Here is a 24,157-nt window from a genome sequence, read left to right as displayed (position 1 = left end):
AAGTAGGAGCAAGAGAAATCGTAATTTACATGGAAATATGTCCTCAAAATTGTTCAGTTATAATCTGACAGTTTCCTGTCGAGTTTAATAAAAATGACGTGAAACGATACCTGAGTAGCGTAGAGGAGAGATCCTTCCTATATGCTTGCCAGGGACTCACCAAGCTGCCCCTAGCAGTATTCTTACTTATATAGAAGAATTAAATTGGTGGCACTATAAATCTCAGTTTTGTTACCTACGATAACGATTTTGCTATTCACCGGCTTTGGTCAGCCGGGTCAGCTGTCATGAAGACTATTTTCTGTTGCCTGCAATAGATCCTGCATCATGTGTGCCCACAAGGCTGCCACCCTCGTTGAAATTTAGAAAACCGCGTGGTTTGAAACTGTCATGGCATTCGCCATTAACCTTACTTTTTTGTCACAATTTAGCAAGATTCTAGATGGGATGCTAGAGCTTACGCAACGCAGACTCTCTTTGCTTGCCCCCTCAGCACAACGGTTACTAACCGGACTTCTCCAATCCAGACCAACGGTTTTTTCACTGGCCTGACCCTGTAAAGATAGTCTTTGCAGCCTTGTAAAACATGCTGTGACATCGTCCAAGCCATGCCATCCTGTATGTCTAGCCTCTGTGATATTGTCCTAGCAGCACCACATTCGATCTTCATCTCATGTTTTGCGAAGGCTTAGCGGAAGCATAATAGAGTTCACTAGAGCCTACACATAGCGCTGGTGAAAGTTACTCACGATTTAAAAAAATTAAATGTCAGTTGTAGTTCGCTTCTGTGGTGTAGTGGTTAGTGTGATTAGACGCCACCCACGGAGGCTTGAATTCGAATCCCAGCTCTGCCACAAAATTTGAAAAGTGACACGAGGGCTGGAACGGGGTCCACTCAGCCTTGGGAGGTCAATTGAGTAGAGGGAGTTCGAACCTCACCTCAGCCACCCTCGAAGTGGTTTTCCGTGATTTCCCACTTCTCCTCCAGAAAAATGCCGGGATGTTACCTACGATAACTTAAGAATGCGCCCACTTCATTCCCTCTTCTTTGTCTGTCCATTTCCAATCTTCCTATGCCTTCACAAGGCCTCTGTTCAGCATAGAAGGTGAGCCTGTCTGGGCGAGGTACTAATCCTCCTCGCCATTTGTATCCCCCACCCAAAGCCTCACGCTCCAGGACACTACCGTTGAGACAGTAGAGGTGGGATCCTTTGCTGAGTCCGAGGGAAAAATCTACCCTGGAAGGCAAATCGATTAAGAAAGAAGGAAAGAAAGAAAGAAAAATATTTTAGTTGTAAACCTCTATTTTCACAGGGAATGAATCAGAGTTCAGAATACCGATTTTTAATTTTCATCCACTCTGTGACAAGAGACCACTGGGGTTCTACCTCAGTAATTAAATGATTATTTAAACTTGAGCAATATAAATTATTGAAAGTTCACAACTAATACAGCAATGTAACATGACAACTTTCCACAATACGTAATTTAATAGGCCTATAAATGTTACAATGAAATGCGATCGTAGTTCAGTCACAAAAAAAGGTTAAAAGGAACAAATGAACTTACCTCCTTACAGCAAGCTTGGCAGAAGACTACCCTTCCATCCGTAGTGAAATTGGGATCCCTTGTGATCCCCCGCTTCAGCCAGTAGGACTTTGACGATTTTTCTTTGCAATTACAATTTTTCTTTTTGTGTCATGCCAACACAGATAGGTCTTATGGTGACAATGGGATGGGAAAGGCCTAGGTGTGAAAAGGAAGCGACCGTGGCCTTAATTCAGTTACATCCCCAGCATTTTCCTAGTGTGAAAATGGGAAACCACGGAAAACCATTGTCAGGCCTGCCGACAGTTGGGCTCGAACCCACAATCTCCCGCATGCAAGCTCACAGCTGCACGCCCCTAAGCGAACAGCCAACTCGCCCGGTGATTTTTCTTTGGGTATTGCCACAGACACACTACTTCTTCACAATAATTCACAACACGTTCTGAAGGTGAAGCGTACTCGTACAACAGTTCACATCGAGAAGGAGGTATAAGGGATATGGGTTATGCAACGTAGTTCGACGTTGATTGGCTCTCGCATATGTATTAAAAGGTTGGAGGGGTTGAAGGCTTCGAAGTCAAATTGTTCCGTGTTTCTCCTGATGAAAATTTCCCAAGAACTATTTCTGTTGACTTCCGAAAATTCCCGTTTTTGTTCGTGGAGTAAATAGATCTTGAGAAATGAGAAGATAATTCTGTCGAGAACACCAGTTACAATATAATGCACTGGAAGAAAATCAGCTTCTTTAAAATAGATTAAAAAGGCATCAAATAGGCAAATATACTCAAAACAGGCACAAACCCCTGAAATAGGCATTTATAGGCACAATAAAACCAACAAAATCTAGCTTAAAGGACCCCGAAACGGATTTATATCTCAAAAGCCTACGTTTCTGAACACAGGAATAAAATAGGCAAATAGGCAAATTCCCGTCTCTACTTATGGCATTGTCCAAGGATGAGGTGCTTGCAGGTCTGCAGATGCAGTGTACATACATAAGGATGAAAAGCAATGGCAACAGGGTAGGTCCTTGATAGACACTAACTCAAATTTTAAATAGTTTGGTTATGCCAGCAGCACAGTGGTCTGAGTTGGTGGTGCCAGTGTAGAGGAGTTCCACCTGGTGGACATATGCTTCTGATACACAATGGGAACAAAGTAGGACCTGATCAAATGCATTTTTTTCTAATCTAAAAAGAACTTGGTTGAATATATTTCTTTGTCAGCTGTCAGGAGATATGTATGGCATTCGTTGTTCTTCAGTCCTTCATGAAGCCACACCGGTTTCATGAGATTGTAACGATGGTACATACGTGGGCATCAGTAACATGTTTCAGAACTATAATCATTACTGTACAAAACATTAGTTGCTTTTATAGATCTTACAACCATAGCTGGTTCAATCCTGGCTGAAGTTTGTGTCATATTAGGGTTTTTATGTATTGTGTGGTAGTTGCTGTTTACAACAAAAAGAATATTAAAAAGGAACGTGCATTGCAGATACTCTACACAAAAGCAAAGCTTAGAATTGAATCTTCAGGGCTAGAGATTTGACCTGTTCTAATGTTGTCGGAGATATTTCCAAGAGATCCTTCCAGCTGCCCTCTCCCCATCTCTTAGAGCTTTCTTCAGTGATGTCGGACATGTTCTGGTCTGGGTTTCCATAGTTGCACTTCGGGAGTCGGACATTTCCATAATGAACAGCAATGAGATGTATCCGCCATGGCCAGTTCTAACAAGGCTCAGTCAGCACCAAGTAATTGATGCCTTGGTAGTTGCATGGTATCATCAGAGTGGTGGTGATTGAAACTAGTATCAGTTTTCCTTACATACACCTTCACTTTTAACTGGATTGAATATCTGTATGTTAGGTAAATTCTGGGTTGTTATGCTTCTGCCATTAATGAACAGCTGTCTTCTATCATCTCAGATTGGGAGGAGATATTTTGATGAGTGTATGAAACCAAGTAATTGGGGTAAATTGTAGGGTGCTCAATATTACTCTTGTGGTGTCTTCGCTTTAGACATCCACCTTATTTACATACAGACCTTAGTGGTACCACACTGGAGGATAGTATTCAGCAACAGAAACTGCTAGTACTAGGGCTGCTGTATGTAAAAGTCTGCTATCAGTTTTCTAATTATATTGTTCTTAGTCTTCAGTTACTTCCCAGGCATCTTATAGATGGACCTGATGTTAGAGAGTGCTTTAATATTACTCCTAGGCCTTTTGGTTGGGGGTTGTTTTATCCTAAAAGACTTGCCAAGCGATTATTGAGATAGAAAACTTAAATTTCCGTTTTGTTGGATTGGGTTATAATCTCTGTTGTCTGTAAAATTGTTCAAAGTTCCTTCAAATTTTGTGTCAAAACCACTTCTTTCTCGATGCATGTACTCCGAAATATTATAACTGTTGTACCTTGTGTTAGAGTCCAACAGCGCTTGAGGATAAGAAATTGTGATAACTTCAGGTTGCTGGCTTTCTGCACAATTAAAAAGGTTCTACAGAACAAAATATCAACATACTTGTGTCTTGTGAAATTCATAGCAGTTGACAGAATGTATTCCTATGAAAATTTTTTTAAAAAAAAGTAAAGTGCTAGCAAGAAGCCAATGGTGTAAAGTTCTTGCCTCTGAACACCTTCAATTGCCTCTGATTTTGGCCAGTATCAAACTCATTATCTTGGAAACAGAAGGACTGCTACTGACTGTGCCACTAAATAATAATAATAATAATAATAATAATAATAATAATAATAAAAATTACACTTTGATCTAGAGAAGCTAGCTTCTCGGCCTCTTGGCTAAGATCAAAATGTAATTACATTATTATTATTATTATTATTATTATTATTATTATTATTATTATTATTATTATTATTATTATTATTATTATTATTATTCCAGTATGCCAATAGAATCTTGTGAATTGAAGTGGGAGAATGTTCTGGGTTGTTAGCTTCTGCCATTAATGAATATTGGGAAATATCCTTATACAAGATCTTCAGCAGACTCCTACAATCCAAACTTATTTCAAATTAGCCCTGTGTAAGATTGTTCTTAATTAATTTTATCATTTTTGTCTTTCATAGGTACAAGGGGAGTCCTCACATTTTGGAAAAACCACTGCAGCATGCAACAGTGGCAGCATATGACCATGCTAGAGAAATTTGTGATCCAGAAGGACTAGAAGATTTGTTAGCCGATCCAGATGAAATGAGGATGCAGGCATTAGTTATTAGAGAACGAATTCTTGGTCCAGCTCATCCAGATACCAGTTATTACATCCGGTATAGAGGAGCTGTGTATGCCGATGCAGGGAAGTTTGGAAGATGCGTAGCTCTGTGGAACTATGCTTTGGACATGCAGCAGAGAATGTTGGATCCCCTTAACCCAATGACACAAAGCTCCCTCTTTTCCTTCACAGAACTATTTTCATTTATGATGGGTGAACAAGGCAGGACCTCTACCCGGGGCCGTCGTGTGCCCCCTGTTACCTTCACAGATCTGTTAACAGTTTTGCATAAGTCTGTACATGAAGTTCAAGCTGGTGTTACCATGCTGGAGAAGATTCCCGCTGGTGAGCGTGACACTACGTACCTTCATCGTGTTCTGGTTATTTCCTTGCATCTTGCATGTCTGCTGACAAAATTGCTTCCCACTCTCACAGAAGAACAAATTCACAAAGTGCACCAGGTAGTGTATTTACTCGTCAAACAGAATGTGCGGGGTCGTCTTGGTTGCACTGCCCTTCATCTAGCGTGTTCGCATGATGCGGCTCTTGTTGGACGTTATCCTGCTTGTCAGTTTCCTTCACCTCAGTTGGCTGAGATGTTACTCACCGTAGGTGCAGATGTCCACGCGAGAGATGATAACGGAAGCACCCCTTTGCATTTGGCAGCATACGTCCGACCATGTCCGCCTGCCCTAGCAACCACCTTATTGGATCGAGGTGCTCACCTGGATGCAATCAACGGTGCTGGTCAGACATTCCAGCAACTTTTAAAGGGTCAAGCCCTTCATGAAATTGTCAACCCCCTGAAGTACACTACTCTGTGCTGCTTAGCTGCTAGAGTCATACGCAGACACAGATTGCCATATAAAGGAAACGTCCCTGTATCGTTAGAAGCTTTCATTGCACAACATTGAAACACAGCATAGATTATGCCTCTTGTTTATCATCTACATTTTGTTCCAGTTACGTACATCAAATTTGCAGGTTCAGTGCTCAGTTTAATCTTGAGGTCAGTTTTAATTAGATAGTCAAGATATTGTTGAGGAATTTGCAGTTGTGATAAGTACGTAATATATGTCATACATTAAATGAGGGCCACAAAAATTGTATGTGATAACTTTTGTAAGGCTGTTATGAGAGTTGCATGTAATTTTTCCTAATTCTTGTACATAAACATGAAATCACCTACAAATATAGAACAGACTAATAGAAGGTGCAGTGAAACCTTGATTCATACAAGTATGGTAAGAGATATACTCCTTTTGTACAGTCCTTAAGATATGATCTATTAAATTAAATAGTTAAAAGTTAAAAACACTGGTAAATTCAAAATGCCATATTCTGGCAGGGATGTTAGTAAGCTGAATTTTAAAACTTAGCAGTCCCTGATCGAACTATCACTTAAGGTATAAACACAAAGTAAAGAATATTTCACGTTTGTAATCTGAATTTTATTAGAAAATATAGTCAAACCTGAGGTTTGTGCCCTTAAAACTCCATCAACAGTAGATATAAGTTTTGGTTGTGAACAGAATTATAATGAATTGCAGAGTGGAAATTGGAGGTTAATAGTTTGGTTGTAAAGGTTATAGTATAGGTGGACAAAAGCAAAGTTGATGCTTTGTTTAAAATATACAGCAATACCTGCAACTGATTGCTCAAGGGGTGTGTCTTTTGTCATGTAATTATGAATAGATTTCTTCATCTTCAGTCTGTTATATGGGAATAATTTTTACTGAAAGTTCTTTCTTGTTTACTGTTAATATTTAGAATAATTATTTTTATATTGTAAAATAATTACTTTTATAGGAGAACTTCCCACTGAAAAGATCAGACGACTGAGATATGTTCACTGTGGAATAAAATGAATGGCTCTCTAAGAAGCTGTCTATGTTCCTGGTGAATTCTCTACTAAATGTACTTCTTGATAATATTCATTAATAGTATTGGCTGTGAAATTACTACTATTCTTTCTTTCTCACAAGTTTTCCCATGAGCTTGTGTGTAATTTTTTCCTTTCCATTTCTCATTTAAAGCCATTGAGGTGGTATGAAATCTTCCTGTTCCTTATCCAAAAGAATAACATATCGCATGCAGCCATTCACAACCATTGGTACACATGTATTTCCTTTACGTAAATTTCCAGAACCTGTCATGTAGTGCTTGCCCTCCTGAGCCCAAAATTGCACAGTTGATCAGCATTTGAGCGCTTAAAAGCAGGAGGCTTTATCAATAGATGTCGGCATCGCGAGGGACTCCTCTTATTACTAAGTTCTGGCACTGTATCGTCTTTTATTAGAATTACAGCGATACGGCCGGTGTAAACTTAAAAGAAATTCTAGTTGAAACATGAACTTTTCACCATCATTAATGATTCATACTTACCATATTTAGATAAGTAAGCTAGTTATAGAACTGCAGGTTACTGTAATAATTAAGAATCTTCTCATTAATGTTCCTTGATTTGTTGTGTAATGTTTGGTTTCCCAGTGAACAAGTTTATGTTGCAGGTATCATTTGTTCTGCAAAATTTCATTAGTTACCATTCCAGTCATTCTACTTCCTTTGTTCGTTATCAAAATGCTCTCATCCTTACATCCATAATGCTATCATTGCTATATCCATACTAGTGATTCAACTCTTCCTTTGGGATGAAGAGTTATACAATCTCATCCTTTCTACAGATGGTGCCAAAATTTAGATACCCTGGTGTATGCTGAGGAATAGAGTTTGTAGCCAGGTGTGAACAGCTTACTGTATTGTGATGTGCAGCATATTGGGTGCTGTCATGTGTTATTATTTATTATAACTAACACTGTTCCACTTCATAGTTCTTAGCCACGTTATCATTTTCTTTCTGATCTGTATATTCTGGTGACATAATAAATAAGGCACTGGATGTGACTGTATAGTTTAGCTTAAATTCTAGGGAAGAAAATGTTATATAAATGACTTGATGTTGTTGTTTGAGTCTTCAGTCAATAGAATGGTTTGATGCAGCTTTCCATGCCACTCTATCCTGTGCTAACCTGTTCATTTCTGCAGAATTACTACATCCTACATCTATTCTAATTTGCTTGTCATATTCACACCTTGGTCTACCCCTACTGTTCTTATGAATTGAACAAGTTCTGGGTGTCTTAAGATGTGTCCTACTCCATGGCTAAATGGTTAGCATGCTGGCCTTTGGTCCAGAGGGTCCCAGGTTCGATTCCCGGCCGGGTCAGGGATTTTAACCTTCATTGGTTAATTCCAATTGCTCGGGGCTGGGTGTGTATGCCGTCTTCAGCATTAGAATTCATCGTAGGTAGGACCCCGTTCTCATAGATGTGCAGGTCACCTATACGGTGTCAGCTTGAAAGACCTGCACCAGGCCTCTTAGGAGGCCAAATGCCATCCCTTCTTCTAACTTTTTATTCTCACTCAGTTCATAGATGATGGGTTTGAAACTCACCAGATGAGTTTATGGATCTAACAGCAGCGTATGACACTGTCCATCACTGGTTACTCCATGTCATGTTGTTCAGTCTAATCTAGGACTTCCATCTAATTAGACTTATCAACACTCTCCTTCAAAACCAGGTTTTTTGTTGACTGCAAGACCACTGCAGTCGTCAACTTCTATACCAACGACCAGCCATCAACCTCATCCACAAGAAGCTTCTTATTTGCAGACGATCTAGCCTGTAGTGCACAAGGTTTAAGCTTTGAATCCTTGGAGAGAAATCTAATAACTGCCCTTTGAAATCTGTCAAGTTACTACAGTCAAAACCAACTCAGACCCAATTCTCCTAAGACGTCTTCCATCTAAGGAACAGGGAAGGTCATCGTGAGTTACCTATAGACTGGCCAGTTCTCCTGTTACTCACTGTCACACTCCGAAATACCTGGGAGTAACCTTTGATAGAACTCTTAGTTCAAAACCTATTGTAAGAGTAATCATCATCATTATCTAAAGGCTTTGCCTTGTGCTGCAACCATTGATCTCTTGTAAGAGTAATAAGATGAAAATCCCCACACAAAACAATCTTATTCATAAACTGGCAGGGTCACAGTCAGGCTCTCGTCCTCAAACAATCCGCACTTAGCAATGGCGCTGTGTTTTTCTGCTGCTGAATATGCTTTCCCAGTCTGGTACAGTTCATCTCGTTCCATGGTCCTCAATGAAACTTGCCGGTTGAATACAGGTTGCATAAAGCCTGCTTCAACAGATTAACTCCATTACCTGGCCGGAATAGCGCCATCTTGTGTACATAGAAAAGTGGCAGCCAACAGGGGGTGGGGGTGGGGTCTTTAAAGTCCTCCCCAGCAATGGCTGAGATCCCAGAAGAGCTTCTTGAGGACATCTCAAGTACCTAGAAGGCAAGGTTGGAGCTGTGGAAGAAGATGACCCCTCACTTCCACGGATGAATGTCAGCAGCTGAGCAGTTACCACCTTGACATAATGTGGAAGTCCTTGAACAGGCTACGATCAGGAGTGGGAAGATCCAGGAATAACTTGAAGAAATGGGGGTTCAGCACAAGTGATACAAGGTGGGAATGTGAATGGCAAGTGATCCACATTTGGATGCATTCTGCTATACACAGTAAGTAAGGGCATATGAATTTCTGCATTATTTGTAGAAAGATGGAATTGCATGTCTCTGTGATTCATAGGATGTGTTGAATCTCCTGTTATATTCACTAACCTAGTCCAAATTTACATTTGACTTACATATTTCAGTACAATTTGATTTTCACGAACCTGATTTGGGTTGTCTTGATATGTGTGGGTTGTGTTTTTTTTAAAATAAACATGCCTCTCTACTTTATTGACTGAATAAATTCTTAATTGTTAGATTGTGGTATTATTTTTAAATTTTTTTTTTTTTAAATAGCTAATCCTTTGAAAATGTACTGAAGTTACAGTATGTAGAATTGCTTAAATGATATATCATCTGTCAGCTAGGGGTGTCCATCCAGTTGAGTTGATCAGGTTACTAAATGTGCATTTGAACCGTGAATTCTGCAGCCACGAGTTGAATGGATGTGATATGGCTAGCCTTCAAAGATAGTTGGTTGCCTCTTTTTAATAAACTTAAAAGCTTTTCTTTTTTAACTTGAAACTATGAAATGGATTGAAACAAGAACATAACTGTTTAACGTCACTCATTTTTGTTATTCACTGATTTTATCCTTGTCTAGTTAATAATATGGCTTGGTTTAGTTGTCTTAATACATGCCTCTTCATTTACATTGAACATAACACATCACTCCACAACGCACTGCTAACCACCACAGAAACACACTGTAGTTGAATGCATGCCTCACATAGGGTTGGTGTCAGCAGGAAGGACATCCTGCACTTTGTTCCTTTTCTCTCTCATTTTTTCCATCCAAATTGATGATTAACCAAGATACTGTATGAACATTTTACAAGCTTGAAATTTATGCATAGCTTCAATCAGGTTAAGATCATAGATTTTGTTTGCAGAATGCAAAGTTTAAGGTATTTATCCAACAAAGAGCCAACCTTGTTTCATGGTTGAAGTATTACAGTATAATTTCTTTGAGCTTTACTCGGTTGCAGTCTTCGTTACTCGATTTGAAATAGTGAAATAACTCATTGTGGAGCTTTCAATGCATACTTTGCGGCATGCTTTCTTTTATATCAAGCATGTTTAATTTCTTGGCCACTTATTACAAATGCTGGTTTCAATGCCATCACACAGAAGATTTAAAGGGTTACCAAAGCAATAAACTACAGATGACAGGGTATCTAGAAGTGGCTTCCGATTTCAGAATCGGGATTTAGTGATGAGAGGAAAATGTTTTGATTTTTAATTTTTTACGTTTAAAAAAATAATTTTAGGAACTCTTATGTAAATAAATCATGGAGAGGAATAGGATAATCTAAATGAATGTTCAGACATGGAAAGATCTCATAGAATCAAATGAATTTGATGAATGAAATTAAATATCAAAATCTAAAATTCATTGCGTTACTAAATTTCCTATAGTTTGCCTATGAGATCTTGTTTGGTGGTTGTAAATTTCGTTATCCTTTGCTTGACAATAGTCCATAAATTTTCAATGGGATTCATGTCAGGGCTATTTCTTGGCCAGGGTAACACTTTCAGCAGCCTTTCTTCCAAATACTTTGAGACACTTTTGGCTTTATGACAGTGTGTCCTGTCATGCATAAAAATGGCATCTTCATTTGGGAACCACTTATTTGGGGAAAAAGTTCCTCTTCAAAGATTTATTTATATTGAATTTGCCTTCTTGTCCCTTTGGCCTTATATAGTCTGCCAGGACCTTTCACAGACATCACACTTCATACCATAATGGATGTTAGATGCTTCACTTATTATTACATGCATTTGGACTTGAAAGCTTCTCCTGGTCTCCTACGAACATACTGGCTGCTTTTTGCCATCACAGTGAATACAGATTTGTCACAAGTACAGAGTTCCAAATTTAAAAATTTGTGAATGGTAACACAGAAGACCTCAACAATCCCAAAATTCACCTTTGTATTTTTTGAATGCCAATAAAACATCACAGTTTGGAGCACAAACTCTTAATTTTGCAATACAATCCACATTAATTTGATATAGAATTGTATGTACCTTTGCCCACTCCTCGCTTGTCTACTCTTGAAGTTGTTTGGCCCAATGCAGTCTCTTGGTTTTCATTGCTGGTGTGATTTTTTGCTTTTTCCTTGGTCGGCATGCTTCTAAACCAACTTCAATCAACCTCCTTCTCACTGTCACAGGAGACACTTCAACATCAAAACCTTTCAGCTGGTGGCCAAAGTCATTAGACGTAAGTTTACGGTTCAGTGTTGCCATGTTCATAAGTCTTCTCATTGATCTAGGATTGATTTTTCTCATGTGTCCACATTTTCTTTCTCTCTTTTGCTTGTATTCACCACTTTCATGCACTGAAAGTTTGATTCTGCTGACAGTTTTCTGTGATATTTTCATTCTATTAGCAATTTCCTTCTGTGTGTAACAGTTTTCAGCAATAAGTGCTGCCACAGCAGTGGTTTTCCTAGGTGAAATGTCTTTTCCCTTCCTTTGCAGGCTTAAAGTTTTCTGTATATTAAACACAGTGAAGTTCACAGGCTTTATAATGTCCTTACAATGTAGGAAGAGGTATGCAAAATGAAAACGAAGCCTAGGTTTACCACAGAAACATAAAATAACACTGTAAACAGACTTTTGAAACATGTGCTCTCTAAGCCTACACTAACACTGTTTGGAAGGAAACTGACAACTGTTGCCAGCTGTGAAAATACATTGATCTGTGATTTGCCTGAAAGGGAAATCTCTTGAGTATCAATCAAGAATGAAGTAACCAGTAAAAACAATCAGGTATTATACTTTTCTCTCTTAGTTTTATACCATGGAACTTAGGAATAATAAAAGTATATTCCTTAGTCTATTAATTTAAATATGTCTGTACTTAACCCTTCCTTCCTTCCTTCCTTCCTTCCTTCCTTCCTTCCTTCCTTCCTTCCTTCCTTCCTTCCCAGGAGTCACGAGACTGTATAGTACAAATCCATGGCTCAAGCCATAAGTGCAGATGTAAATATTGTCAACCATCATAATATGAACTAGCAGTCATATGTAGACCAGCTGTGTTTAAAACTTTTGATTCTATGACTGCCTTTATTATTGAAGGTGACAACAGAAAACCCTAGCTTTGCACTAACATCTCTCAAATTCATTGGACATGACAACTGATACCTTCCTGAGTAAGTTTTCATGTTATTTGACTGTATGTACAAAGGGATAGGACCTAATGACTCGCAAGCTGCTCAAGATTTTTGAAGTTGGCTGTGAAAAGCCTGCATCTGCACAAATTCAGAACCATTTGTCAAAACGTTACCTAATAGTGATTATTATGCATGCACAAAATGGTTTGTATCCAAAATAATAAGGCATAATTGAAACAAGTTACTCTGCAAAGTCAAAAGCAGTAAAATAAAAATTTAACAGTGAAACATAGGTTTTAGGCATGAAAAGAAAATACTGTAGAAGCATTTTTGTTAAATTGCACCATATTGTTTTGGAATTTTTAAACGAGGGAAAGAATGGCAAATGAAATGTTCAAATGTTGTCTCATATTGCATTTATTGTAATATAATGGTTGAGACACTTGAGAGATGGAATTTTACACCATATAAATGTAAATTATTTAAGTATGTTGCATATTTAGCCAGCTCCAGGGTGTAAAGCAGGTGTCAGACTCATTTGGGCTGCGACCATTTTATATATTACCAAACGTCTTGCAGGCCACACATGATCTATAGACCTTACCATTACTAAACCTATCAATTTTTTTTTTAAATTGGCTGAGTTCTTGCTTGTGGCAGATTTATATTTATAGTAACTTATAGGCATTAGTAACTGTTTCAGTGGAAATAAAAATATGTTAAAATAATTTCTAATTTGAATTGTTCAGCTAGATTTCCTTTAAATGATTTTGCTACAAGATCAACATTTTTGAAAATTAATCAGCACATCTTAATATGCAAGTTATCAGTTGGTCTCTCCCTTGTAGTTTGATGTTTAAATCATTCAAGTGCTCTGTTATATCTACTAAGAGCACTAAATCTTGTACCCATGACGAATTCTTGAAGTCAAATGGATCCTTACTTTTCATTTTCAGCAACAGTATTATTTCTTCCAAAAGTAAATAAAATCTCTTCACTACGTTGTGGCAAAACAACCAGCAAACCTTCATGTAGTACGGTACCCCTTCAAATTTACTGTGCACATTCTGAAAAAAGTTCAGTAAACTGGTGGTGGTGAAGCCCTTTGGATCAAATTAGGTTCAGTTTTGCACACTGTCCATTTTAATCACTTTCGAACAAAGGCACTGCTGATGAATAATACAGTTGAAAGTTTTGGTTTTTCTGGATCTATAGGTCCAGATCCTTTCAGCTTTTTTTTTTCTAACATTGCTGCAAATCCTTAGTCTCTTCCAATCATCACTGGAGCACCATCCTTAGTCACAGCCACGAGCCGCTGGAGAGGAAGTTTGTATTTTTGTAAAATTTCTCTCACAGCATGTAAAATGTCTTTCCCTGTATTAATTCAATTCCAAAAACTCTTCAGTTATTTTGAAATTATCGTTGCAGGCTCAAAGAAACGACACAGTTTGTGCCACACCCACAATATCACTCATTTTGTCAAGTGCTATTGAAAAGCATTGAAACAGTGAATTACCTTCTTGTAGGTGTTCACGCAAGTCTTCAGCAATTTCAGATATTCTCTGAGCTGCTGTTCCTTGACAATGAAATTTTTTGGAACACTTTCATCTTACCAGGACAGATGTTTTCTGCTGCTCGTATCATGTATTCATTAACCATGGAGCCATCAGTAAAAGGTTTGAAATGGTTTGCCAATAAACAACTGATTTTATAACTGGCTTTCACTGCTGACTCGCTACTTGTATTCATGTTTATAAATAACTTTCACTGCCTTTGCAATTTATTTATATCAGGTAGACTTATAGAGCAGTTCAGACTGCCTTTGCCTTTAAGTGCAAGCGATGTGACATTCATTACCTTGCCCAGTGGTGGATTCTTCTTGATGTATTGTATTGAACTGGAGGGTTCCTAGTCTTAATTTACCCTCATAGAAACAGAAACTTTCTTTATGATTTGTATCATAGTGCTGTTTAACATTATACTCCTCTTTCACAACACTTACAGATGCATTGCAAATAACACATACAATTTTTACCATCCGCCTCCCTGCAAAAATAATTGAGCTCCCATATTTCTTAAAATTTTCTCTTTTCATTAACAGTCTTTCCTTTTCTGGATGACCGGGCGAGTAGGCCATGCGGTCAGGGCCGCGCAGTTGTGCAAGAGATAGTGGGTTTGAACGCCACTCTCAACAGCCCTGAAGATGGTTTTCTGTGGTTTCCCATTTTCACACCAGGCAAATACTGGGCCTATACCTTAATTAAGGCCACGGCTGCTTCCTTTGCACTCCTAGACCTTTCCTATCCCATTGTCGCCATAAGACCTGTCTGCGTCGGTGCGACGTAAATCCAATTGTAAAACAAAAATGTTTCTGGATGGCTTGGATAGCGACATCATGCCAGAATGATGTAAAATCACTAAATATGACTCAAAATGTAATGAGTAGTGGGTTGTGTACTGAAGCATACTGGACTCGCATGTTATCTCCTGCAGTTTGCAAAGTAGAACATACTTGAGTTTCAAACCGGACAGAAGATGAACCTGAAGGAAATCTAAATACATTGCATGGGACGGGATATACTCATTCAGGTACTGTCTCCTGTTAAAACATGAGGCCAATTTAGACAAAGAATCAATTTGTCCTCCAGTTAATTCTATTTTGGATTATCGGCCTATACATAATCTTCCAACTGGTGCCAAATTCTTCCAAGCTTATTCACTGTAATAATAGTTTTATAATTTGTATGTCTGAGAGGCGGTATGGTTTACAATTTAAATATTTTCATACAGCAGACCCCAAAGATTTAAAAAATTGAGTGATTTATGGTGAAGTCCTTTGTCGTCTACATTACAAAGGAAAGAATAATCCCATCAGGTAGACTGATAGAGCAATTCAGACTGCCTTTAAGTGCAAGCAATGTGACATTCATTACCTTGCTCAGATTTGGATTCTTCTTGATGTATTATACTGAACTGGAGGGTTCCTATGTTTAATTAGGTAATTATTATTTTATAATAAGTATAGTTAATTTTCTTTTGCTGCAAAATTTGAAACTGATATCTTAAGTGGTTTTTATGATATAAATTATTCAGTGAAGGTACTCCCCAGTTATCCCTTACAAGCAAATTATTACTCCAGATTTTGCTAGATAGTGTCAAAGAATGACTGTAGGAAATGGTTAAATTAAACCGAACTCGATTGCTGCAGTTGCTTAATTGTGGCCAGTATCCAGTATTCGGGAGATAGTAGGTTTGAACCCCACTGTTGGCAGCCCTGAAAATGGTTTTCTGCAGTTTCCCATTTTCACACCAGGCAAATGCTGGGGCTGTACCTTAATTAAGACCAGGGGCACTTTCTTCCCACTCCTAGCCCAGCCTTGTCCCATCGTCGCCATAAGACCGATCTGTGTTGGTGCGTCGTAAAGCAACTAGCAAAAAAAAAAAAAAAAAAAAAAAAAAAAAAAAAAAAAAAAAAAAAAAAAACTAAATTGTGGTTATATTTCCCCGTAGAGGCAGGCTGGAAAAAAAAAAAAAAAAAAAAAAACCACCACAACCCACTTGCAGTCCGCAAGCTTGCCAGTTTGGCACACCTGGTGTAGAAGGTAGCATGTCATCCTCATGTGGAAGCCACAGGATTTGTTCCGTACTTTGTTCTGACTGACAAGCCACTCTCATTATTTATTTATTTATTTATTTATTTATTTATTTATTTATTTATTTATTTATTTATTTATTTATTTAATGCCTTTGTATGTGGCAAAGTTAGGGCTCACGGTCCTCTCTTACACTTAACCACAACATACAGTACATAGGCACATGAATTAGAAAAATAGTATTGTTAACAGTCTCTAAAAACTACCTAAATTAATAGAGTAATATTAGCCTATAAATTATTATAATTGTTTTTTTTTAAATAATTAATATCTACATCACCTAGCTCTAAATCATACTTGCACTCATACACACTAACATTCACACAAGCTGATCACATATTTAAGAGGAATATTGAGACTATTGAAGTTACGTGTACTGACAGGGAGAGTGTTCCATATCCTTGCCCCAGACACTTGGAAAGAGTGGCTGTATAGAGATGAATAATTAACCGGTATCCTAAGGGTAGAATTCGATCTGGTATTATGTCCATGGATAGATGAGAGGAAGTTAAAATGTGAGGATAGGTATTCAGGTGTATATTCATTCAGAAGTCGAAAAATTAGTGTCGTAGTATGTAGATTTCTTAGTTGATCAATTTTCAGCCAGGATAGCTTCTCATAATATGAGGAAATACGTGTCCTAAAGTTCAAAGAAAATATAAATCATATGCAAAAGTTAATTGCCCTTTGAAGTTTCAAGCAAACAGCAGAAAAAAAAAAAAAGAAGTTTCATAGTTTGTTCTACAGGTGCATCGGTTAATACGACATCGCAGTAATGAATTATTGGGAAAATGAGGGTTTGAATTAGCTTTATTTTCATGCTATATGGAAGAATGGATTGTTTCACTTTTAGTGGGTGGAGAGATGCATATCTTTCTACAGACACTTGTTATATGGTCATTCTAGTTTAATGTGTCTTTCATGACAATGCCTAGGTTCTTTACAGACTTCTGAAAAGGTATAGCTTCACCGCAGAACATGAGAGTAGGCGGTTGTGTGATGTTTAGCGTATTTAAAAGCCTAGGTTGTCCTAGTATGATAGCTTGCATTTTCTTTGGGTTAATTAATAGGCAGTTCTCTTTTGCATACGAGCTGATTAAATTTAGAGTCAAGTTCATTTGGTGGATTGCTTTTTCAGTGTCGGAGACTTTGAAGTGTGAGTATATCTGAAGATCGTCAGGATAATATAGAATAAAATAAAAGAATAAAAGAGGTCCAAGAACAGATCGTTGGGGAACGCCAGATAGCTTAGTCCTCCATTCTGTAGTCGTCATGTTTGATACAACTCGCTGTCATCTATTTTTGAGGTATGAGCTCAATAGCTGAATAGCAGAATGAGCCATGTGAAGTTTCTTTTTTTCTCCTTCTCTTACCAGTCTCCCTCTCATCTAGGACCAGGATTCACCTCCAATTACAAATAATTTTGACTACTGCTGCCACCATCACAGTTGCTTGTAATCTAAGAGTGATATCAATAACTTTTATCACGTGCATTACAAAGACTGCATGTCCTTGCCTTTGACACATGGTCACATCACACTGGTTTCTTACCACTGTGGTCACTATTCAAATCCTGGCCAATACAAGTGATTTTTTTTGAAGTGGAACCAAATAAGTGTCATTGAATGGGTGATATTGAAAGGGCCGGACAGAGTGGCTCAGATGGTTTGAGGCGCTGGCCTTCTGATCCCAACGTGGCAGGTTCGATCCTGGCTCAGTCCAGTGGTGTTTGAAGGTGCTCAAATATGTCAGCCTCATATCAGTAGATTTATTGGCAAGTAAAAGAACTCCTGTAGGACTAAATTCTGGCACCTCAGCATCTTCGAAATCCATAAAAGTAGTTAGTGGGACATAAAGCAAATTTGATATTTGTTATTATTATTATTATTATTATTATTATTATTATTATTATTATTATTATTATTATTATTATTATTATTATTATTACATTGATACTGAAAGGTGAGAGGGAAGCAGAAATGAAAAATTTGCACCTTACTGTAAGTTTCAATTTGCTAGTGTTCTGTTATGCATCATTTGGTTACAATAAATCTTACGAAATTACTACTCCTACTCTAATGTACATTGAGATTCAGCTCAGCCTGCAGTATAAATTTTTATTTCCTGGTATGTAATGAATGAATTTCAATAAAAGAAATTGGAGTTGAATAATCAATTGAAATTGACAGAGTAGAAATATGCTATGCTTGTAACCATAGGCTCTGTTAACAAAATTTTAGCCATCCCTGCAGAACTTACTTATGACATATAACACTGCCTCTGGCTTGGATAATTCCGCAAATCCTGTGTGGTCAGGACTCCGAGAGGTTGTCTAGGTGTGCAACATCAATATGCAGCCACTTGTGCATCAGATAATCCAGAATACAGAGGTGCCTGTTTATACATTTCACCCTTTGTTCCGCTTAGTCCCCCAGATTTTCCTTTGGATTGAAATCTGGAAAATTAAGCAGTTGAAGTCAGAGTGTTGCAAAGTCCTTATCGTGCTATTCAGGCACAGTTTGAGCCCAATGCATGTGGCAATTGCCATCCTGTAAGACGGGAATGTCCCTGTTTTGTGCATGATAGAGATGTAGGCTAAGTGACAATATTTAACCAATCAGAATGACAAAGTATGCATACTGATTTATGATCTCAATCATTTGCATGGGAAAGCCCAGTTCATGATACATACAGGGTCTCTCTTACGAACTCAGACCAAGCGCACGGTGTTTATACTCAGCGCTACAGCAGCTGCCTCAGCCCAACGTACGTCACGCACGGCCGTCCTGCTTTAAGCGTGTATACAATCTTATATGAAATCTTACCTTATAAAAGATGCTGGGAGTGTAATCCTTCACAGTGAGGGACTTCATAAACACCATTAAGATTTTCTACACACCAATAGCGAGAGTTATGACTGTTCACAAGACCATTAAGATGAAACCAGGCCTCATCCGAAAAGAACACAAGCTGTGGGTCGAATAAACAATCATTCAATGATGCAAGATACCACTCACAATATCTTACTCTTGTGGCTGGATCAGCAGGTTTTAAACAACGTGTAAACCTGTACGGTTTGATGATGTGTAACAGCTTTGTAGCTCTGTGTGCAGAAAAAACCAAAACCCCCTGCTTGCTGTGCTAATTTTGTGAGTGATTTATTCGGTGATTGGTCAAGATTCGCACCCATGTCATCTGGCTGTTCCTCTGTTAAAACTGTTTGTGTGCATCCATGTTGTTTTATTGAGCACTGAGCCAGTAGTTTCAAATTTATTTACAATTACGTGAATCAGGAAATTGCTAACAAATGCATTGCAATGCATTGTGTCCCCGTCTAGCTGACTCATACTTAAAATAAATTTTACCTACGAAAATACGGTGTTGCAATTATAACTGTATTACCACGTTAACAGCTGAGATTCAGACTGGCTGTTGATGCAATGTCGAACACGTGCATGCGGATGTTGATTGCACATTTTCACGAACACTGTCGTCTTCATTCAGCACACTGTTGTCACTTTCACTATCAGAATTCCTCCACTGATCGTCCTCACTGCGTGACAGTATACTGTATCAGATTCGCCCGTCAGAAACCTCTTAATATTTTAATTAAATCTTCATTAGTATAAAATTGTGTCTCATACTTCTTCTTAGGATAAGACGGACCGGGCTCTGACCTGTTCTTCTCTATTTCAAAGCAATACTGATTGTCACCTAATTGCTCAACAATGGAACCACGCACAGCAAGTTGTTCTAAAGGTAACCTTCCTGCAGTGCTGGCATAACCACAAACATCAATCATCAAGCCGGCGCGTTTCTATGTAGCTTTAGAAACATAGGGCTCTGGACGCTTTTAAGCAGCAGCGGTATTGCTGAATATATCACCTTGATGCTTTAAAGCATCAGTGGCAGTGAATGTGTTAAGATCATTCATTTCTTTCTATTTCTAATCTTATTCATATGGTCTGCAAGGTGAAAAGAACCATTATTTTGACCTTTGTTCTATACATACAAATATCAGGTCACAGTTTAAATAAAACTACCATACACTTGATGTGAAAACCTGTAAATAGATTGACAGTTTTTTCTGTAGTCTAAACTAAACAAAACAGAACTATTGGGAAACTCAACACTACTACTGTGTGTTGTAACTGAATGCAAAATTAAGTTGTTCTCTGTGGATAACTTCATGATCCTGTGTCCTTGGAAGTGTCTTGTTGATTTGTGTCTAATTGACCTTCCTTCAAATTTATTTTCCTCACTAATCTCCAGAGCAGCGTTGCCTACTCATTTTTCTACCATGTCTCTTCAGACCACTCAGAATGTCACTAAGTCCCTACATCCCTACTCCAAAGAAAGTTATATGTAAACAAACAAAATATGTACAGTATGTAAGAATGCTGAATAAAAATAAACATAAGAATGATAGAAAATGAGCCAAACATCTCTACACGTAGCACCATGTCCCTGCTTCAGAAACCACAAGATTTGGCATATAAAATAAAGCAATTTGATTGTACCTTGTTTCTTACTATTAGAATACACCCACGGTATCCCCTGCCTGTTATAAGAGGCGACTAAAAGGGGCGACCAAGGGATGATCAAATTAGAACCATGAGACTACTTGCAATTAGTACCATCATGTAGGGAACACCATGGGTCGCTTTTACTTGTGCGTAGTACCACTATGTTAGGTACAAAATAGGTTTGTAATTAGTAGCGACAGAGTGTAGCTCAGGATGTATTTGACAGTACCTATGATTCGTACCCCTATATGAGTACCATGGGATGAGCAACACCATGGTTCTGCCTTGCCTATGCTTAGTACCCACTATGTGAGGAACACCACGGGATAGTGCGGGTCCCTGTGGTTAGTCCACTTATGTGAGGAATGCCATAGGTTTGCGTTGCCTGTAAATAGCACCGCAGTGTGTGAAACACCATAGGTCTGTGTTACATGTGCGCGAATTTCATTACCTGTGAGTAGTACCAAAATGTGTGGAATACCACTAGTCTACGCTACTTTTCGTTAGTACCGCAACATGACAAATGGCATGGTTCTATTTTTCTAGCGATAAGTACCATTATGAGGGGCTGATGACCTGGATTTTGGACCTTTTTCAACTACAAGCATCACCGACTCAGTATTGTGCTTAAAAAGCAATCCCTTGGTCAGTAATACTATTGTTTAACGCTAGTTTCTGGTAATGTGGCGCATTCCGGGTCGGATCCACTGACTGTTTTAACTTCATATCCATCCATTCATTCTTCGTCCTCACGTTTTCGAATTCTGGTCAGTGGAGGATTATGGATTTTTAAATTGTCATAACATTTTGTCTCATTTCGTACCATTAGGGGCCATTGACCTAGATGTTAGGCCCCTTTAAACAACAAGCATCATCAGATTCAGAAATCCATCCCTACTTTACAACTAAATGAGCCAAACATCTCTACACGTAGCAACATGTCCCTGCAGTTGGTAGCACTGCTTCAGAAACCACAAGATTTGGCCTATAAAACACAGCAATTTGATTGTACCTTGTTTCTTACTATCAGAAGAAAAGCTTATTAGAACTCCATCTTCATTTGCTATGTCATTTTCTGACAAAAGGAGAACTGTTATGAAATGTTTTTCTAAATTGTGTCATAATTTCATTTTCTGTTTCTTGTGATGGCACTTCTACAAAATCTTAGAAATGCTCACTATCATCAGGAAGTTTTCCTTCAGTATTGTTTTTGTTCTCGCATTTCCATTTAATTTTCTCTAAAATGATAATATTATTGGTTGTATGCCCTACCAACTACTTTCACAGCTTTCAGAGACACAGAGGTGCTGGAATTTTGTCCCACAGGAGTTTTTTGTACATGCCAGTAAATCTAGTGACATGAGGCGGATGTATTTGAGCACCTTCTGGGCCGGGCCAGCTTTCAAATTTAATTCCCCTGCCTTTTTCTTTCAGAGAATCGGCCATTGCAGTCTTATCAATATTTTCCTTTCCATCACATTCAACAGTAGTATATTGTCTCTTTTGATTCGACAAAGAGGTGTTATGCCACACTTAATAAATTCATCTTTTATGTTACTTGAGGCATTTTTTGTACCTTAAGTAGCTATTTGGAAAACAATCTTGGGAAGATGTCTTTTATTATTATAATTAATCGTATACAGTTGTATCAGCACACTAAATTTTATTTCAAAACCAGTTTTCGGACTCAAGGTCAATCATCAGTGTTGAAATTATTTTAAAACATTTGATTGTATGTTGTCACAATGAATTAAAATTTTTAAACAGTTAAAATGGAACCGTGTTGAGATAAACTGTAAAATAAGAAAAAGAAAAAAGCAAGTGTAAAAGTATGCACACAATACATATAAAACTTAATAATGATGTTTAAAAAAATATATATGACGTACCATAGGAAGGTGTGAAGGAAAGTTGTTTCTAAACAGAATTTTTTTTAAAATCACTTAGATCTTTACAATCAACTGTTTCCACCCAGTCTTCTGATGTGTTTCCATCAATTCACTCACTAAAGTACAGATAAATTTCTAGCCTAATCTGTAGAAAAGTCTTTTGCCTCATACACAACATAGCAAGGAGCTTTTCCCCAGGTCCAGTTGCTGCTAACACAGAAATGGAGGCCTTGCTGTGACATAACTTTTTTAGGATACTTGCATCTACATTTTGCTTTAATTTTATATTGACCAGGATTGTTGTTCAAGTTTGTGTCATAATTTATAACATGGCTTGGGGAAATATCTCTCCCCCCCTTTATCGTCTTCGTCTTCTTCTTGCCCTACTCAGTCTTTTGGACATTGGTGATCAATCTGGATCTTCTATCTTCAGCAACACAATATAGTTCTGGAGTGCTATTTATGCCCGTCTAGTCTTATATACTTAAGGTATGGTATTTGCTACTATTCTGCTCTCTTCAGTTTCACCTTTCAGAATTAATAGAATTTGTAAAATTGCATAGTTTTCACCACATAATACTTCTCAATAAGCAATTTTTCTGCATTTGATGGTAGTCAGCAGTTCTCTTTTGCAGTTTGGTCTCCTTAATCAGACAAGTTCAGCTCGCAAGACTGAATATTCTATAAAGCCATAGTTCTAGAGTTTCCAGTCCTTCGATGATGGCTTGTTGTAACGTCCAAGCTTCAACCTCATAGATCAGAGTAGACCAAATTTAAAATTTAATCATACGCTGCCAAAGTTTTAAATTTAATGCTTCATCACACAGTAACATGTTCATTTTCTAGAATGTTGATTGTACAATTTCTACTCAGCTCCTAATTTCCAGGTCTGGATTCAAATCATTTGTTAGTTAACAACCAAGATATTTAAATATGCTGTCCTTGTAAATTGTCAAAATATTCATTAACTAATTCTGCACTTATTGCTACTCTAGTTGATGGAACTCCTCCTAATACTTCCTAGTGATGTGCCGTGAAACAATAGCAAACTTGTTACCAAAAGTTTGTCCACATCCTGAGGTGAGTAGCTCAGATGTTAAGAGCACTGGTCTTTTGAGCTCAAGTTAGCAGGTTCAATCCTGGTTCAGTACGGTAATATTTGAAGGTGCTCGTGTGAAAGAACTCTTGCAAGACAAAATTCTGACACCTTGACATCTCCAAAAACCATCAAAGTAGTTAGTGGAACTTAAGAACCAATAATAATAATAATAATAATAATAATAATAATAATAATAATAATAATAATAATAATAATAATAATTAGACATGAACACACACACACACAGTCTATCCCTTCTTCAACACATTCCTTTTCAATGTTTTAGCAGAACAGTTCTGGGAATTAAAATATGGTGCCTGTCTTGTACTTTATCCTTTATTGCCTTATTCATCATCATCATCATCATCATCATCATCATTTCCCTGTATCCAGCTGTAGCCGGGTAGGGGCAAATATGGTTCCTCTCCACTTTCTTCGGTCTTTCCACCACTCCTCCTCCAACACCGTGTCCCAGTCCAGGTTTCTTTCTATAATGCTGCGTTAG

At 37.9% G+C, this 24,157-nt stretch overlaps 1 protein-coding gene across 2 annotated transcripts in view; it reads left to right on the top strand.

Annotated features, from left to right (window-relative positions):
- LOC136858282 (protein fem-1 homolog CG6966) overlaps positions 1 to 7,944 on the top strand; it is a 186,133-nt gene extending 178,189 nt beyond the window's left edge. For both annotated transcript variants that reach the window (XM_067137704.2, XM_067137705.2), the window contains exon 6: positions 4,641 to 7,944. In XM_067137704.2, the coding sequence (XP_066993805.1) occupies positions 4,641 to 5,697 (1,057 nt within the window). In that variant the 3' untranslated portion in view covers positions 5,698 to 7,944. The remainder of the gene's footprint in view (positions 1 to 4,640) is intronic.
- Positions 7,945 to 24,157: the final 16,213 nt, after the last annotated feature.

Source organism: Anabrus simplex, chromosome 1 (assembly GCF_040414725.1).
Source record: "Anabrus simplex isolate iqAnaSimp1 chromosome 1, ASM4041472v1, whole genome shotgun sequence".
Classification (NCBI taxonomy): Eukaryota; Metazoa; Arthropoda; class Insecta; order Orthoptera; family Tettigoniidae; genus Anabrus; species Anabrus simplex.
This window is presented reverse-complemented; position numbering and strand designations above follow the sequence as displayed.